Source organism: Crocodylus porosus, unplaced genomic scaffold, assembly GCF_001723895.1.
Source record: "Crocodylus porosus isolate Cpor-Errol unplaced genomic scaffold, CroPor_comp1, whole genome shotgun sequence".
In the NCBI taxonomy this organism is placed as follows: Eukaryota; Metazoa; Chordata; order Crocodylia; family Crocodylidae; genus Crocodylus; species Crocodylus porosus.
In genome coordinates this window covers 38,105,270-38,121,367 of record NW_017728886.1, presented here as the reverse complement: position 1 = coordinate 38,121,367, position 16,098 = coordinate 38,105,270, and the positions used below count along the sequence as shown (strand labels likewise).

Below are 16,098 nucleotides of genomic sequence, written 5' to 3'. Positions count from 1 at the left end.
CACCTGACCTGCCTGGTTGCCCTGGCAACCGGCACCTGAGCTGCCCGGCTGATTGGCAGCTCAGTTCCTTTTGCTTCCAAGGCACAGGACACCTTGGTGCTCCTGTGACAGCACCCTCTCCCTCCCTCCTTTTAGAGAAAGCATGAAACAGATCTGTATGAAAAAGAAACAAGCCGTGAATATGAGCAGAAGCAGAAATTTAGACTCTGCCACAAGGCATCCCCAGAGACTATCTAGGCCAAGCTCAGTAAGTCATTTAGCATAAGGTCTCCTTGGACTTGAAGCAACCAAAAGAAAAACAGTTTCTCTAGTTGTGAATCCCTCATTATCCGAGGAAACTACAAGTCTTACAAGCTCAGAGCACCAGAAAGCAGGCCTCCAGAGGGCATCCAGGCAGAGTTGTCAGTCCCAAGGCAGCCTCTACTTTTTTCACACCAGGCATCCAAAAGTTTGCCAAAGTCTTCCGTCTAAAAGATTTCCTATGTAGAAAGGTCTCATATAAACACCTTTCATTAACTTTTTAACAGGATCAGCTACAAGGGCTACACTGGTGAAGGAGGCAGAGTTTAATGGAATTAAGAAAGAGAGCGCACATTCTTTTGGCAGCAAAGCAGTCCCAGATGCATAGAATACTTAGATTAAACAAATCCATCTAGAACAAAGTCATTCCCAACCTTCAGTTTCTTAGTTGTGCCTCCTCTTCCTTGAACGTAAGCAATACAGTTATTAATGTACCTTTCAGTCGATGACTTAGAATCTGTTCCAGAATAGCTGCAAAATTATTAAATTCAGGGGAAGAATCATCAATAGTCTCAAAACAGGAACGATCAATCAGAGTCTTGACTGAAAACCTAAAAAAGAACAAGATAATTATCAACTTCAAAGACAGTTTTCTTCCTCCACACTGAAGGGCACAGCATATTATATAGAAAAGGAGTAATGTACACATTCATATCCCATACAGCATGCAGCCAGAATAGTTCTCAACCATCTATTGTACAATGAAAAATAGCCCAGAAAATACTGTTAATCATCAACTTTAATTATATACTTAATGTTTTACAGATGTCCTGTCTACATGAAAAAAAGAGTCATATTTCTTCTTTTTTTCCCCATAACTTTGAAAGGAAGTTTGAAATTGCTTACTGAAGATGGAGACTAAGTTCTGTCATCAAAGAACACCCGCGTTATGTCCTTTAGTGATCTTAGCCAGAGAGATGGCATTTTCAAAAGAATAACCAACCTTTTCTCAAAATTCCCTTCATGGAGCAATCAACAGGTGAGACGCAAAAGAATATTCCTAGAATATGATGTTGACACGTATCACAGACCTGAACAAGGAATCCATCTTTCCATCTCTTAAAAAGAATATATGAGCCATCTTCATTAAAGCTCTCATTTTATCTCAAAAATTAATTTACTATTAAATCTTCACTCAGACATACACATTCCCCAAGAATGGAATCTGGCACTTCAAAAAAATGTTATTAATATAAAACTGGAGGTAAAGGTGTACTAAATGAGGCCCTTCTCTCAAAAAAAAAAAAAAAAAAAATCACACTGACGTTCAGACACAACTGGTCAATTTTGACAGAATTTAGTTATGCCTGTACTATTCACCTTTCTCCGCCTCAACTATGAAAGGACAGACTTTAAAACACAGAAGAGTATGAAAGCTATAAGGGTTTGTTCTTATTTCTTCTACCCCTCCAGTACAAGATCTCAGTCTCTTCCTCATTCCTCTCCACAGTTTTCACTTAATGCAATATGCGTTATTTAACCTGGGGGTCAGCAATGTTTTTGGCAGGAGTGCCAAAATCACCCCAACCTCTACCCACACCTTGACTTGGCATGCTAGATATGGGAAAGCTGCTATAGTCCTGATCCTCACTGCTGGCAGTGGCTGCACACATGCCTCCAGGATGACAGCGGGGAAAGGGCCAGGGTTGCACTGCCTCAGCCCCTTCCCTGCCATGTGCTGCAAGCCACGTGTGAGCCCAGTGCCACCACGGAGCCGGTGCTAGGGCTCTGCATCCCAATACAGCTATTTGCAACCTCCTGGCTGCCTTTCACAGCCAGCCCAGGCTCTGGGCAGATGTAGGAGGCAGCTAGAAGGCTGCAAGCAGCTGTGCCATGCTCCACAATCCTGGCACTGGCTCCATGGTGGTGGCAGCTGCACTTGTGCCTCTGGGTGGACAGTGGGGGAGGAGCCAGGGTTGTGCTGCCCTAGGCCCCTCCCTGGCAGACACAGCTGCTGCAGCCATGGAACTGGTGCCCAGGCTGTGGAGCCCATGCAGCCGAGCCTCCAGGCTGCTGGCAGAAGCTGCCCGGACTCTGGGTCACCTGCTGGCAGAAGCTGCCCGGACTCTGGGTCATCTGTAGCATGCCGAGGAAAATGACCCTTTTTTTTTTTTTTTTGCAAGCTTGTATAATTTGTAGCGCTTGAAGGAAAAACAGTCAAGGTATAATCCTCCAGCAATATCAGTGCTTAAGTCCCTCCTTATCTTTTTACTAGCCATCAGTAAATAGGAAAGAATTTTCCCACTCAATTCCTTTTTAAGCCTATGTTCAGTGATTTTCACTACAACAATATTACTTCAACAGCAGCAATAAATGAATAGTTTCCTCAAAGCTATCCCACACTTACGAAGTTACAAATAAGAGATACTTCTATTTTAATTTTGGAAGAGTCATAAATACAGAAACAATATGATGAACTGCCATAAACCCAAACAATAACTCTACCCAGGTGTCTATTTGTGTATCCAATCCTCTTGCATGATCAACCCCCTGGCTGCAATGTAAAATGGGAAATGAGGCTCCCCGATTAATGTGTATATACATATATGTATATTCTATATTAATAGTTCAGAATATGTTACTACATATGCCATGCAAAATATTAATAATTATAATCTTTAACATTAACACTTTGAAATGTAGCTGTCACCTGTACCTTAAACTACAAAACAGAGAGAGCAAACTGACAAAGGCACATACTGTTAAGGTATGGCACTAAAGACAGGTTCATTAGCAAATACAGCAATGGTACTCAGGACAGAAATAAAAACTGGGAGCATCCCAAAGATGCTTAGAATGGAAGGCACTAGTTTTTCCTTGAAAAACTATTGAAACTCAGCAAAAAAAGAAAAGCACAATATACCTATTTTCTTGCATACTGCACCCTCCCCCTGAAAATACATACCTTGTTTTTTGAAGGCAGAGGGGGGAGGAGTGGGGAGAGATTTTTCGGGCATCGCATCATGGCCTAGAGCTGGCTTTTCCATGAAGAGGCTGTGCCCCTGCCCCCCAGGGCAGCAAGCAGACTCCATCCCTGCTTGCTTGCTGTCCTGGAGAAGGGGAACCAAATTTGCAGCATGGTCTCTACATGCTTTTAGTAAAGCAAAATCACCTTCCCTGCTTAAGACACAAACCCCAATCACAAACTGATTAGAAGGGCAGATATGTTGAAACTTTAACCAAGACATCTTTTCTACAAAGAATTCTGTTAAGGATAAAGACTGGACAGCAACCAATGCAAGTGTAAAGACTGGACAGCAACCAATGCAAGTGTCCCTAAAAACAAACATAAATAAATAAGAAAATAAATATATGGAAATAAATGCAAACAAAATGAATCACAAAACCAAAGAGTAAATATGAGGAAACTAAGTTTTAATCTTCCCCATGACAGTTTAAAAAATTGGCACCAACATAAGCACCTGAGGCTCGTAACTTCTCCTGTTAATTTTTTAAAACTCTCAGGAATTCTCCAAATTAGTCCAACTTCTCTTTCTTTATTTAAAAACAAAAAAAATAAACCCTCACAAAAAAAAAATAATTCTGGTCAGCTCAGAACCAAACGAGGGTACAGACCCATCATACTATTTGACTTAATGGTAATATTTTTGCTTAAGTTATTACTACTAGATGGATAGTAATTGTTACTCAATTTGGGAAGAAGATGGCATCTGTTAATAGACATCACAAACATTGAGGATCAGTTATTTAGTTCTATGAAGTGAGATTTCTCCCATGTTATCCTTAAATGCATGACATTTCTGATCATGTTGTACAGAACTATATAGAGGAAGGTTTAATTCCTTAAACCTCTCCTCAAGTGCTAGGGAAAGAGAGAATGGTAAGTGCTAAAAAATTCTAAGTTTACTCTACATCTTATTCAGGGGTTACACCTTTCCAATCTACCACAATGGAGTCCAATTTGTTTCCCCCTTTTTTGTTTGCTCCCTAGTTCATGCCCCTCTATTGTGCTATTAGGCAACTTCGGGCACGAGTCTATGCTACACCTTTGAAAGGCAAAAATAGAACCTACAACCTCTTGCACGGTGGGACGAGCGTGTCTTTCAGCCACCTCTGCATCCTCGAATGCTGCACTCCTTTGAGGGTTAGAGAAGTTGCTATGGTAAAATAATTCTGCAAAAATCACTTCTACCCATCCTCACTCCCTTTCTGGATTCGTTGAGAGTTTCATAATACACTTGTGTTCCTTCTCAGTTTTCAGACTGGGGGACTTTTATGCCAAATATATCAGAGATTTTTAAGAGGCCCATTCTGAAACTGGCTGTTTTAGAGCAGCATTTCTCAACCTGTGGATCGCAAGCCAAAAGTGGGTCACAAGGATATATGAAAGGGTCACAAACTTTAGAAAAAAGGGATAAACAAACTTTAAAAATGGATTTTCCTTTAAAGGAGAAAAATGTGGATTTCCTCTTGCAGGGTGGTAGTTCCAACCAGCAAGGGGCTGCTTTGAGCAGGGGTGAGTGGGAGGAAAAGTGATCAGGCAGGGGGTACCACATGCATGTGCATGCTTATACATGCATGTAGTAATCAGGCAGCATGGAGAGCAGTTCCCACAACTCCCCACAGGTAAGTCTATGGGATGGGAGGCAGGGGCATAGATGACACATCAGGAGGTGGGAAGACACAGGCAACACTGCCTACCACTCCACCTCCTCTCTGGGGTACAGCTGTGGTCTGAGGGGAGTGGCAGTAGTGGCTGGGCCATGGCAGAGGGGCAGAGCTGCAACCTGGTGCATAAATGACTGGCAGCAGGAAAAGGTGAGGGCAGTGCAACCCTTATCCCTATTACTCTTTGCACTGCTGGTGGCATGGCTGGCACAGGGGTTCCAGTGGCAGGGGAAGCAATGAGTCTTGCCCCCTCCCCCACCACTTCTGCACCAAGCCCCACTCAATGGGCAGCAGAGGCAGCTCCTGCCCATGCTGGTCCAGCCAGGCTACAGCCCCATACCTGCTGTGGGTGCAAAAATCCGGGGGGGGGGGGGCATGTGCCCCTCATTCCCCACACATCCCCTGCCCCATACACTGGGGTTCTGGGACCTGGGGGCATTGGGTTGGGAATGAGGGGCACCAGCAGGGCTGGAGTGTTTGGGGGGTTGTGGGTCAGGACTGAGGGGCACTGGCAGAACCAGGTGACTGTTTTCTACTTAAACTATTTACTGGGTTGGGACTGGCAATCAATGCTTACAAATGGGTCCTGGTACAAAAAAAGGTTGAGAACCACTGCTTTAGACCATATAGAGCTTGGAAGTGAGAATCACACTGCTCACACTAATTTTTGTCTGTGTTCCTCTTAAAAAAAAAAAAAGCATGCGCATTTCTTCATTTCAACTTCTCAGCAACCTGTGAAAAATGGATTTTCAGAATTCACAGCAGGAGCATCATCAGCAAGCTAGGGCAACCTGAGGATAGTGGATGTGGAGTGTGACATTCTTTCTAGCAGCATCTTATACTTATATTGGTTTTTTTCAGCAAACATATGAGTTGCTTATCCCATACCTGCAAGCAATCTCTGCTAATAGACTGATCCCTACAAGAATACTGCATGTATTTATAGTCTAACCTTGCTTGTCTACCTACCAGGGTTTTACTGGATTTTCTATTCAACACAGCTTGTGCATCATACTTGTCTGCTTGTATAGACTAGCAACTAAATACTATGAATCTGTAGCAAGGGTAAACCTTGATCCTTCTTCTCCACACTATTCAGAAATGCTCTGGGATTTAAAAAAAAAAAAATATCCTAGGCAAAAATATGTAATTCCAAGAAAACAATACTTTAACAAGACTGTTCTAAGAAAAACTTCGAGCAAATGAGAAGAAAATCTGCTAAATCTATTCCTTGGCACCTTTCAAAGGCCCAGAAATTGCTAAAAAGATCTGAAACAATCTAGTTCAGCATGTTTTCCTCTATTCTCATGTGATTTAAAGCAACACCAAACACTTCAAAGAAAGCAGAAATAATGAGGTAGAGTGATACTTGAAGAAGTGACTAACTGATATTCCCTAAGCTATGGAACATAATTTGAGTACAAAGTATTACAGGACGATTCAAGATCAGTGTTGCCATGCTTCGATAGTTAGGATGCACATTATGCAAATGGTAAAAATGAACCATGGGTAAATGATTCTCCCAGCAAACTGAAAAAGTCATGCACCAAAAGCTACTTATTGTAAACTGTAAAGAAAAATGGCTTCCATTCATGGGATAACTCTGTTTATTGAAAGGGATTCAACTTAGGACCCTCAAGTCAAAATTTCCGAACATTCAGGATACAGTTTTTCTGACGTAGTGCCAAGCAAGAGATAACCAATATCTTTGCTACCAGGCTCCAAAGCAGTCAGAATAATTTGTATTAGCAAAAAGGCATGAAAAACGATTGTTCTATTTAGCAACAGAACTAATCTTAGCTCCAGAATGCAAGTATCAAGTTACCTACTTCATGCTGGGCACAGCTATAGGAGACACTAGAAATGCTGCAGATTAATTCTAGTGCACATTAGCACGTCACAGCAAAAGCTGTGCTAATGTACAGTAGAATTAATCTACTGAGCATTAGCGCTACAAAAAAATGGGCTTCAGCACATTAAGTACCTGTTATTACAGGTACTAAAACCTAATGCACCGTAACATCAATGCCAGTGTAAACATGCTCACTATCAGGACAGAGCACTGTTACACCAACTCCTATACTTGGAATTTCAGTCTTTGGGACATCTCTAATCCAGTGACACTCGTTTTGAGTTCTGCGGTATCATAATTGCACCAATGTGTTGAAATCCAACAATACTTAGCATTAACATTTTCAGAAAAAGTTAAAATTCATGAACCCTCCTTTTCATTGTTGAGACTCTACACCACTGGCACTAATCTGAACTCCATGGTCCTGACATGTCCTTCTGATGGTTCTCTGCTGATGGACAGACTTTGAATTAAAAAATGGGACTGTATCAGTTTCTCAAATATTCAGGTCACTTTGCCACAAAACTCTCCGCAAAGCAGAGATGTAAGGTTGCTCTTTGTGAGTCAAGTTAAACATCTGCTTTAAAATAAACATATTTGAAACACTACAGCTCTCACCTGGATGCCTTGGGAGATGTCATTTTTATTTCTAGGGACCCAAAGCTGCCTGAATCAATAGGAACTACCAATTTAAGAGAGCTACTTGTACAATATTCCAAATCTTAATGCTTTCCTCTGTTCAAACCTCTCTCAAATAAGAAACAATGCACAGTTACACATTGGACATTGGTTCATGCATTAGCCTCAAAGTATCTAAAGCGGAGGTGGACAATTATTTGGGCCTGCAGGTCACATAGGGAGTTTTGGGGAGGTGTCGTGGGCTGGGTCAGCAGCCCTCCCCCATGCACATACCACTTCACCAAACCTCCCTATGTGGGATGGGGCTGTAGGGAAGAGGAGGGGAGGGGAGCTGGTGTGGGCACAGGCAGCAGCTTCAGCAGATTCAGCCTCCAGCCCACCCTCCTAACCCAAAGAAGGGCTTGGGAAGATGTGCCAATCCCCAGGGGGAAACTGCCACCTGTATCCACAGCTGATGCTGGCAACCACCCAGTGCTGCTTCTGGTGGACAGGCTGGGAGCTGCTGTAAGCTGCGTGACAGTTATGGGGAGAAAAGGGGTAGGGAAGGGGGAGACAGAGGGAGTCAGCCCTGCCCATGATCAGCAGCAGCAGCCCGTGCTGGGTGCCAGGCAAAAGCAGTACCCAGCAGCATGTGCATTTGCCATTGCTGGGGCCCTTCTGGCTGCAGCTGTCTGGAACCTGCACCAGCACTGCCCTCTAACTCCTCCCCACTGCCACCACCATCACTGCAGACCTGGGGTGGCCTGGAGGTGGCATGGGGCCGTAGCACTGAAGAAGAGCCACAGGGCAGCCCCAGTGCAAGCCTTGGGGAGCCACAGCCAGAAGGGCCCCAGAAACAGCTAACATGCCCATTGCTGGGTCCTGCTTTTGCCTGGTATGCAGCACCAACCACTGCCCCTTGTAATGGTCATGGCTGCCTCTTTTAGTCTCCCCCTTCCCTTTGCCCCCTCCACCCCCAACCATCCAGCACCTACAGCGCAGCTCTGCAGCTCACACCAGCTGTGGGCCCAGGAGGTGGAAGCAACACTGGGAGAACACCAGCATCAGATGCAGGTGGCAGCTTCCCCCTGGGGATTATGGCATCCTCCCAGGTTGCGGGTGATCCTGCTGCATCAGCATGTTAGCTGCAGTCCCACACTGCCACCCTGATCCCTGCTGGGAATCTAAAGGCAGCACCCACAACCGATGCCAGCATGCATCCAGTGCTGCTTCTGGCACATGGGATGGGAGATGGTGTAAGCTCTAGATGGGGCCGGGATGTGACTGCCTGCCTGGCAAAACACAGCAGCTGGAACCACTGGCTCCCTACAGGCTGGATCCTATAACTTTGCAGCCCCAAGCCAAAGGCCAGATACAGTCAGTTGGCAGGCTGGATCCAGACCACAGGTCATATTTTTCCCACCCCTGCTCTAACATAATACAAGCACCAAAATGGGAGTTTCTTTTTTGAGACCACTCACCAGAGAATATGGATACAGTCTCTAGTATAAGGAGAATTCCCAATATAATCCTACAGGACTCTTTGTCTGAATATTATATCAGTTAGATCTAGGAAATAAATAAAATAAACCCCCCAAAAAAACAACTCCCATCTCTATTTTCTGGATGAAAGAAGGCACTCAAATCAACTCTTCTAACAATAACCTTGATAGTCAAAGCCAGTGCCAAGACCATAAACACTCAGGTAAAGGAGGGGAACATTTTTTGATTTTTAAAAAATTCTAAAAAGATGAAAAACAAAGAGATGAAAGTGTAAATGTAAATGGCCAACAAAGGGGCCATGCATAAAATACCTGGCAGTAATAAAAACACTCACACATCACTAGAGCTTGGAAATCCCTCATTTTGAAGATCATCATGGCATTACACATTTAAGACCAGCTGTCTGTCTTCCACCTTGCAGAGTGGGCACAACACAAACAGGTCCACATTTTGTTGTATGATGCAATATCCACACACAAACATGACCAAGCAGAAGAGCTGGAGAGCATGTGTCATTGAAGCCAGGCCCCAAAAGCCTTCCTCTGCAGTTTTTCAGGGTCATTATCTTGGCCTGGCCCAGAAGGTTACACTTCCTTAGGCTACTTGGTACAGGATAGAGAACATGTACTCAGTCTTAAAGAAGTCTATGGTCAGTGTGTTAAAGAGGGCTGTGAAGGCAGCAAAAGAGTAACCACAGTCAGGGACAGTTCAGAAAAGCATGGACTAGAGTCTCCTTCACCCCCTCTTCACAGAAATGGCAGGATGCTGACAATGACTAGTCTGTTGGTTGAAGTGAAAGCTGCCCTCCCTGCAGATGTGCTTGTTGCCCTGGAAGACCATCTCAGTACATAATGTTCCCTCCCCAATGGCAGCTTGCTAGACAGACTCCTGCACCCCACCTCACAGCTGCCTATTTTTCTGGCCATGGACAGGAATGAGAAAGTGGTGGGCCTGGTACCAGTCTGTCCCTCCCCATGCTCAGAAAGAACAGGGGTAGGATTTGAAGCACATCCAACCTGGGAAGACGCTGTACATGTGGACAATCAAAGTGCATCATGTTTATAATCCTTGCCACCTACCCTGACACTACTTGAAAGTAGCTCATGATGGCAGCAACACCCCCTAGGGCAGGGCTTCCCAACCATATCCTCACCACAACCGCATTTAAACATTGGAAAATTTTTGCAACCCCAGAATGAGGCAGAGAAGATCAACAAGGAAGAATTCGTCCAATTGCACTCCTTTTGTTTCTTGTTCTAATTCCTGTCATTAATTTTTCCGCTAGAGCTCAAAGCATCCATGTCAGATTTCTCAGTCATGTTAAACAAGTTTCAACCCATCAGTATCAACACACTGATTTTATGTTAGCTTCCTGAAATGTTCAAGCACCTTGTGTGGAAGATGCAACTATCATGCACGGACAAATAACTGCCAAGCACAAGAGTTATATATTTATAAACAGGAAGGATATTAATCCTAATTGGTTAACACTGTCAAGCATCTCTGCAACCCCATTATTTATTGTTGCAGTCCCAAATGGGGTTGTGACCCCAAGGCTGGGAACTGCTGCTCTAGAGTGTCTGAGATTTCACCCAGACTGGTGGTATCTCCTACACAAATTTGCACTCAATTCTACGATTCAAATAATGAACAAAGATATTAAATTAACCAGACCCAGGAAAGACCCCCCAAGGAAGCTTGTTCCACCTAGAATACCCTGCACAAACTACCCATCACCAAGAGAACTAGAAACCTACCAAGGCTACAAGGAGCCCCAGCAATGGAAATCGTTGTCCACCACAGAGAGAAAGAGAATTTGACAGCAAAGCATTGGGGCTATAAGGATATCTTCAAAAAATTCTGACTATTTTAAGCAATACCACTGGAAAAAATAAGCCTAAAAACATAACTGCTTGAACTTCAACTACCTGAAAAGTCATGCCTGAGCAACCGGATTTCCCTCTATGATAAGGTGACAGCCTCTGTAGATGGGGGAAAATAGCAGCAATTGTGATATACCTTTATGTTAGCAAGGCTGGTGATACAGTCTCCTACAACATTCTCATTAATAAGCTAAGGAAATGCAAACTTGACTCAAGTACTGATAGAAGCATACAAAACTGTTTGGGTGCTTAATAAGTAGTCATCAAGGGCTCAATGTCTAGTTAGGATGAGGTCGCAAGTGGGGTTCCACAGGGGTCTGTCCTGGATCCGGTAATGTTTAATATCTACATTAAATATCTGAATTATATGATGGAGTGCAAATTTGGAGATGACACGAGGCTCGGTGGAAGTTGCAGACAGGTTAGGGGTTTGGAACCACAGGAAAGACTAGACAGACTGGAAAAATGGTCCAAAAACCAACCAGATAAGATTCAATAAGTGCAAAGTCTTATAGTTGAGAAGGAACAACTGCATACATAAATACAGACTGAGGAATGACTAGGTAGGCTGCAGTACTGCAGAGAAGGAGGAGGAGTGGGGAGAGGGGGGTTACAGTAGGACATAAGCTGAATATGATCCAAGTGTGCTCTTGTTGCCAAAAAAAGCCAACAGCATACTGGGTTGTACTAACAGGAGTGTCACTTGCAAATCAAAGAAAGTCATTCTTCCACTATTCAGCACTGGTGTAGCCACATCCAGTTTGAGGCCCCACATATCAAGAAAGATATGGACAGATTGGAAAGAGTTCAAGGCAGCAGGACAAAAGTCATTAAAGGCCTGGGGAGCATGCCTTACGAGGACAGGCTGAAAGAACTAGGGTTATTTAGTCTAGAAAAGAGAAAAGTGAAGGGGGAATTTGGTAAGTCTTCAAATATCTTAAAGGTGATTTATAGAGGATGGAGATGCACTTTTCTCCATGCCTGTAGCAGACAGGTCTAGAAGCAACAGCCTCAAGATGAAGTAGAGGAAATTTGGATTGGAGATTAGGAGGAATTCTGAAAATGATGGTGATCAAACACTGGACCAGGCTACCTAAGTGGTTCTCAATTAGGGTGCCTTGAGATCTGTTCAAAGGTGATGCTGGATGCCACAAAACATTAGCACTGTTAGGTGGACAAACAAGATTCACAAAATAAATTCAGAAATTTAAAACAGGAATCCATAGTGTAAAAAACATTTGAAGTTCTGTGCAAAAGAAGAATTACTTTATGTTTATGTAGTCAAAAACCAAGTGAAAACTAAGAGTTAGCATTTTTTGAGGTTGTGCCTCAAGTCTAAAAAGGTTGAGAACCACTAGGCTATCTAAAGAAGTTGTAGAATCTCCATCTCTGGAAGTGTTTAAGAGCAAGTTAGACATTTGGCTGGAATTGTTTAGTCAGGGATAATCCTGTCTTGACCAGGAGACTGGAATAGATGACCTCAGGAGGTCTTTTCCAGCCCTACTTCCCAATGATTCTATACCTCACACAAAACAATTAAGTTGTTATGCTTGCTTACACAATGGAAACAAATCATAACATTTAAGTTGATTCCCCTAGCATTTCCAAGTTTGTTTGAAACAGACTGTCCCTTGCAAAACTGTAAATGCCTGAAACTATATACACATTGCCAGCATGAGTAGCCGGACCTAACTTTTGAAGCAGGGGTTTGCAGAAATTTCCTCCAACTCCACAGGCCATCCTGGTAAATAATACTGGGAACACACAGAAGGGGCAGTCAGTCTTGGGAAATAAGTGATCCCCAAGCCTGTCCAAAAATGCACGTTGTGTCATTTACTTAGTGGTGAAAGAGAACAAGAAAAATGCAACTGGAAAGCAAACAATGCAGACAAGTTATGGTATAACATCCTTCAATAAAAATCCAGTCAACTTTTGCAGAATAATAATTTAAGGAATTTTAATTGATAACCATAATAGGAGGCTGAATATATGATATTGCATGAACTTTCTTTTTTTCCTAGCAGCTTCTGAATTCCAGTGGTGAAAAAGTGGTACTTCTAAGGTTTGGCTGACTCATGTTAACAGCATCATTTTAGACTAAAAAATATTTTTGATTGAAATAGGCAAGGTGGGTAGGCAAGGACTGATTTTATGAAAACATTTAAAAAAAATTAAGCTTAAAAGCCCATAAGAATGAAAACAGTCAAAGTTTAATATACATATTTCCTTAGAATGAATGCTCCTTCTGCTCCTTCCCTCCCTTAAATATAAAGTACTTTGAAAATATTAGTTTTAGGCTTCCAAAGAGACAGCACAGCATTAAATTGTTTAGTCTAATTCTAGAAAAGCTTGCCATTTTAGAGACTCACTATAGGTATCACTGATTCATGCATGTTTTTGACAACTTAGATTGCTTCAGATTGCTAAGATTCCTTGCCTATGTTCCAGGATCACTTTTGCTTATCGCAACATGGGTACATAAAAAAAATCAGAGCTGAAGAATATTATTCAATTGTAAATAGCTTGAAAACTCGTCTCAGTAAGTAGTGAAATAAAGTGTATGTTATGAATTTTTACAGAATGCACAACTTTTTTTTTTTTTTAAATATTTCTGTGTGGTTACAATACTAAGTAACTTCCGTCTTCCCAAGTCTACAGACAGGCTGTATCAGTACCTTTGCAGCTTTCCCAACTAGGAAGTTTCATTTCTACTGTTTAATACACACTAGTAACGATAAAACTGATGCATGTTGTTACTTTTACTCTGCTATTACATCTAGATTTCTCAAGTAGCAATAGAGTGGGGGGGGGAGGCTACTGAAGTTATACAGTAAAGGAGCCTTCCCTGAACTATGCATGTTAGGACTGGGAAAAAGGTTGGCATACAAGTGCATACAGTCTTCTCCCTTTCAGCAAACAGTGTGGTGGCCAGTATCAAGGAAGGAACAGAAGCAAAATTTAGGGAGTGCATGTCAGTGGAAAGGGGAGAGTACTAAAGAAAAAAAAAAGAGCATGTAGGTCCTGAGCTTCTCCATAACACACAGCTGTTTTACTTCACTAATGAGGATACAGCCCTTACTTCATACTATCAAGTAGGTATCCTCTTTCAATCCCTGCATAAAAGCTGCAATTTCTAAAACAACATAAATTGAAATAACTTCTTTCTATAGAGATGCTGCACTTAAAGGTATGGCAGTATTTTTTTGAGGGGGGTGGTTAGGCAAAATATTCCTATCTTCAGTCAGACAGAAGGCAGGGGAGGACAGCGCCTTACAGATTAACTTGTTCAGAGGCATGAGCTTTTGTAGACTACAGCCTACTTAGTCAACATCTGATTTAGGCAACAGCCTGCAAAAGCTCATAACACTCCGAACAAGTCAATTCATAATGATGCCACCCTGCTCTGCCTTCTGCCTAGATGAAGATAAACACAACTAACCTCTCTCTGGTTTCAGTTGGTTTAAATTCAAAGAAAGGCTTACAAGGTACTTGTAGTCATCATTCAAATTTGATCTGAGCACTAAAACAAAGTTAGGTGTAAAAATGGAATTCTACTGGTTTCCAGATATCTCTGCACTTTTAAAAAAGAGACTTGGTCTGATAAAATGGGTGGACATGTTGAATATTTGCGTCATTTACATGATGAGGTCTTCTAGTTCTACCATAAAAAGTGTGTGAAGTCAATCATATGCATTTTAGAAGTTACCAAGTATCATGTCAACTTTAAGCTTTTAATTTCTTTGGGGGAGGAGGAATCTATCTTAAAGGTAAGAAAAATTGACATTGAAATGATGGATGCTGGCATCTGACCCAGTCTATGAAACCTAGGCCCCCTCTATACCCTACAGGTACTGTGTAATTCAATAGCTTAATTGTCCTACTACCTTAATACCAGCTACATGTGCAGAGTGGCTATACTCCAATAAAAAGCTCCAAACAGCTATAAAGTTAGACACTGAAAATGCACACTAACGCTATAACTGGCTGTGACCAAGCTTTAATGAGCAGGTGTAGCAGGGTCTCCCCTGCCAACCAGAGCGCTGTGAGGTGACAGAGCTCCCAGCCTCAGGGGTGCACCATGCCCACAGTGAAACTCCCAGGCCCTGGAGATGAAGGCTGCCTTGGTCCCCAGGGCTTGGGAGTTTCATAGCCCCCCCAACCCCCAAGGATTGCAGCTGCTGTGATCCCCCAGCTCTGGGGGGGTGTGGGGTGCCCCCATGGCTGGGAGACCCTCAAGTGAGCCTGAGATTAAGCTCCTCCTGCACCAGTGATAAAGCACAACAGGATCTAATGCATGATCCCTCAATCTTGCCTCCTGCTACACACACGGCACGGCAGGCTTGTATGCATCGTGCGTTAGATCCCATTGCACCTTTACCTGCATGTGGGGGGGGGGGCTTACACTGCAACACTGACCCCTGCTACACATTACATCTATTATGTAATTCACTGCTTAACTGCACAATACCTTTAGACCCACCACACACGCAAAGCAATTCTCACACCATAAAAATAACTCTCCAGCTCCAGTGGGTCTAACAAAAGGTATCATTTTGGAATCAAGAGTTCTTGTTTTTTGTATGTCTCCAGCTTCAAGGAGAGCCAACCAGCTCCCAAGCTAGCACCTGAAAGTGCATAACCAGCCCACAGCTGGCTTCCACTCGTGCGTGGAGCAGGGCCGGCCGCCTCCACACGCAGTCTCCTCCTGGCACCCGTCTTTGGGAAGGGGCAGCCTGCCATTGACGCCCGGCACCAGCCACACGAGAAGGAGGGTTTTAGCAGTGTCCCCTGACAATGGTAGGGGTTTGGGGCTGTGATGTTTTCATCCCGCGGCTCTGCACGAGAAGTCGGCGGGAGAAGGGGAGCTCTCTTCATGGCAAACCGCTCAACTGCTGCACAACACCCCCCCTCCCCAACCAACACAAGCCCGGCTCGCGGGCGCGCCGCGGGGCCCGGCGGGAGGAGCGGGCACCAGTGTGTCGCCACATCTCCAAAGCGCCCCCCCCCCACAATCGGGCCAAACCGCGGGCCTGCCCTTCCGCCCGCGGTCGGCTGGCTGCCGGGGGCTGCGCAGCTCAGAGGTGCTGCGGGCCCCGCTCCGGAGCCGGCAGCCGCAGGAGCTGAGTCAGGACGGAGTCTCCCGCTTCGCTCCCCGCCCCGAGCCCGCAGGTGCGGCCGGGCCAGGCGCTGCGAGTCACCTGCAGACCGTGATGAGGTTCCTGCGCTCCACGGCGGCGTTGCGGGCCGGGCCGCCCCTCCTGCGGACGGCTGCGCCGAGCCCCCCCAGGCCGAGCCCCGCCATGGCGGGGGCGG

At 44.1% G+C, this 16,098-nt stretch overlaps 1 protein-coding gene across 5 annotated transcripts in view; it reads right to left on the bottom strand.

Annotated features, from left to right (window-relative positions):
• The window catches only part of RUNDC3B (RUN domain containing 3B), an 87,390-nt gene extending 71,298 nt beyond the window's left edge, over positions 1-16,092 (bottom strand). For all 5 annotated transcript variants that reach the window (XR_002100627.1, XM_019532776.1, XM_019532782.1 and 2 more), the window contains exons 1-2: positions 15,984-16,092; positions 736-851 (exon numbers count right to left, since the gene is read on the bottom strand). Coding sequence is in view for 4 of the 5 variants with exons in the window: in XM_019532776.1 (XP_019388321.1) it covers positions 736-851; positions 15,984-16,087 (220 nt within the window). In the remaining variant the exon portion in view is untranslated. The remainder of the gene's footprint in view (positions 1-735; positions 852-15,983) is intronic.
• Between the last annotated feature and the right edge of the window lie 6 nt (positions 16,093-16,098).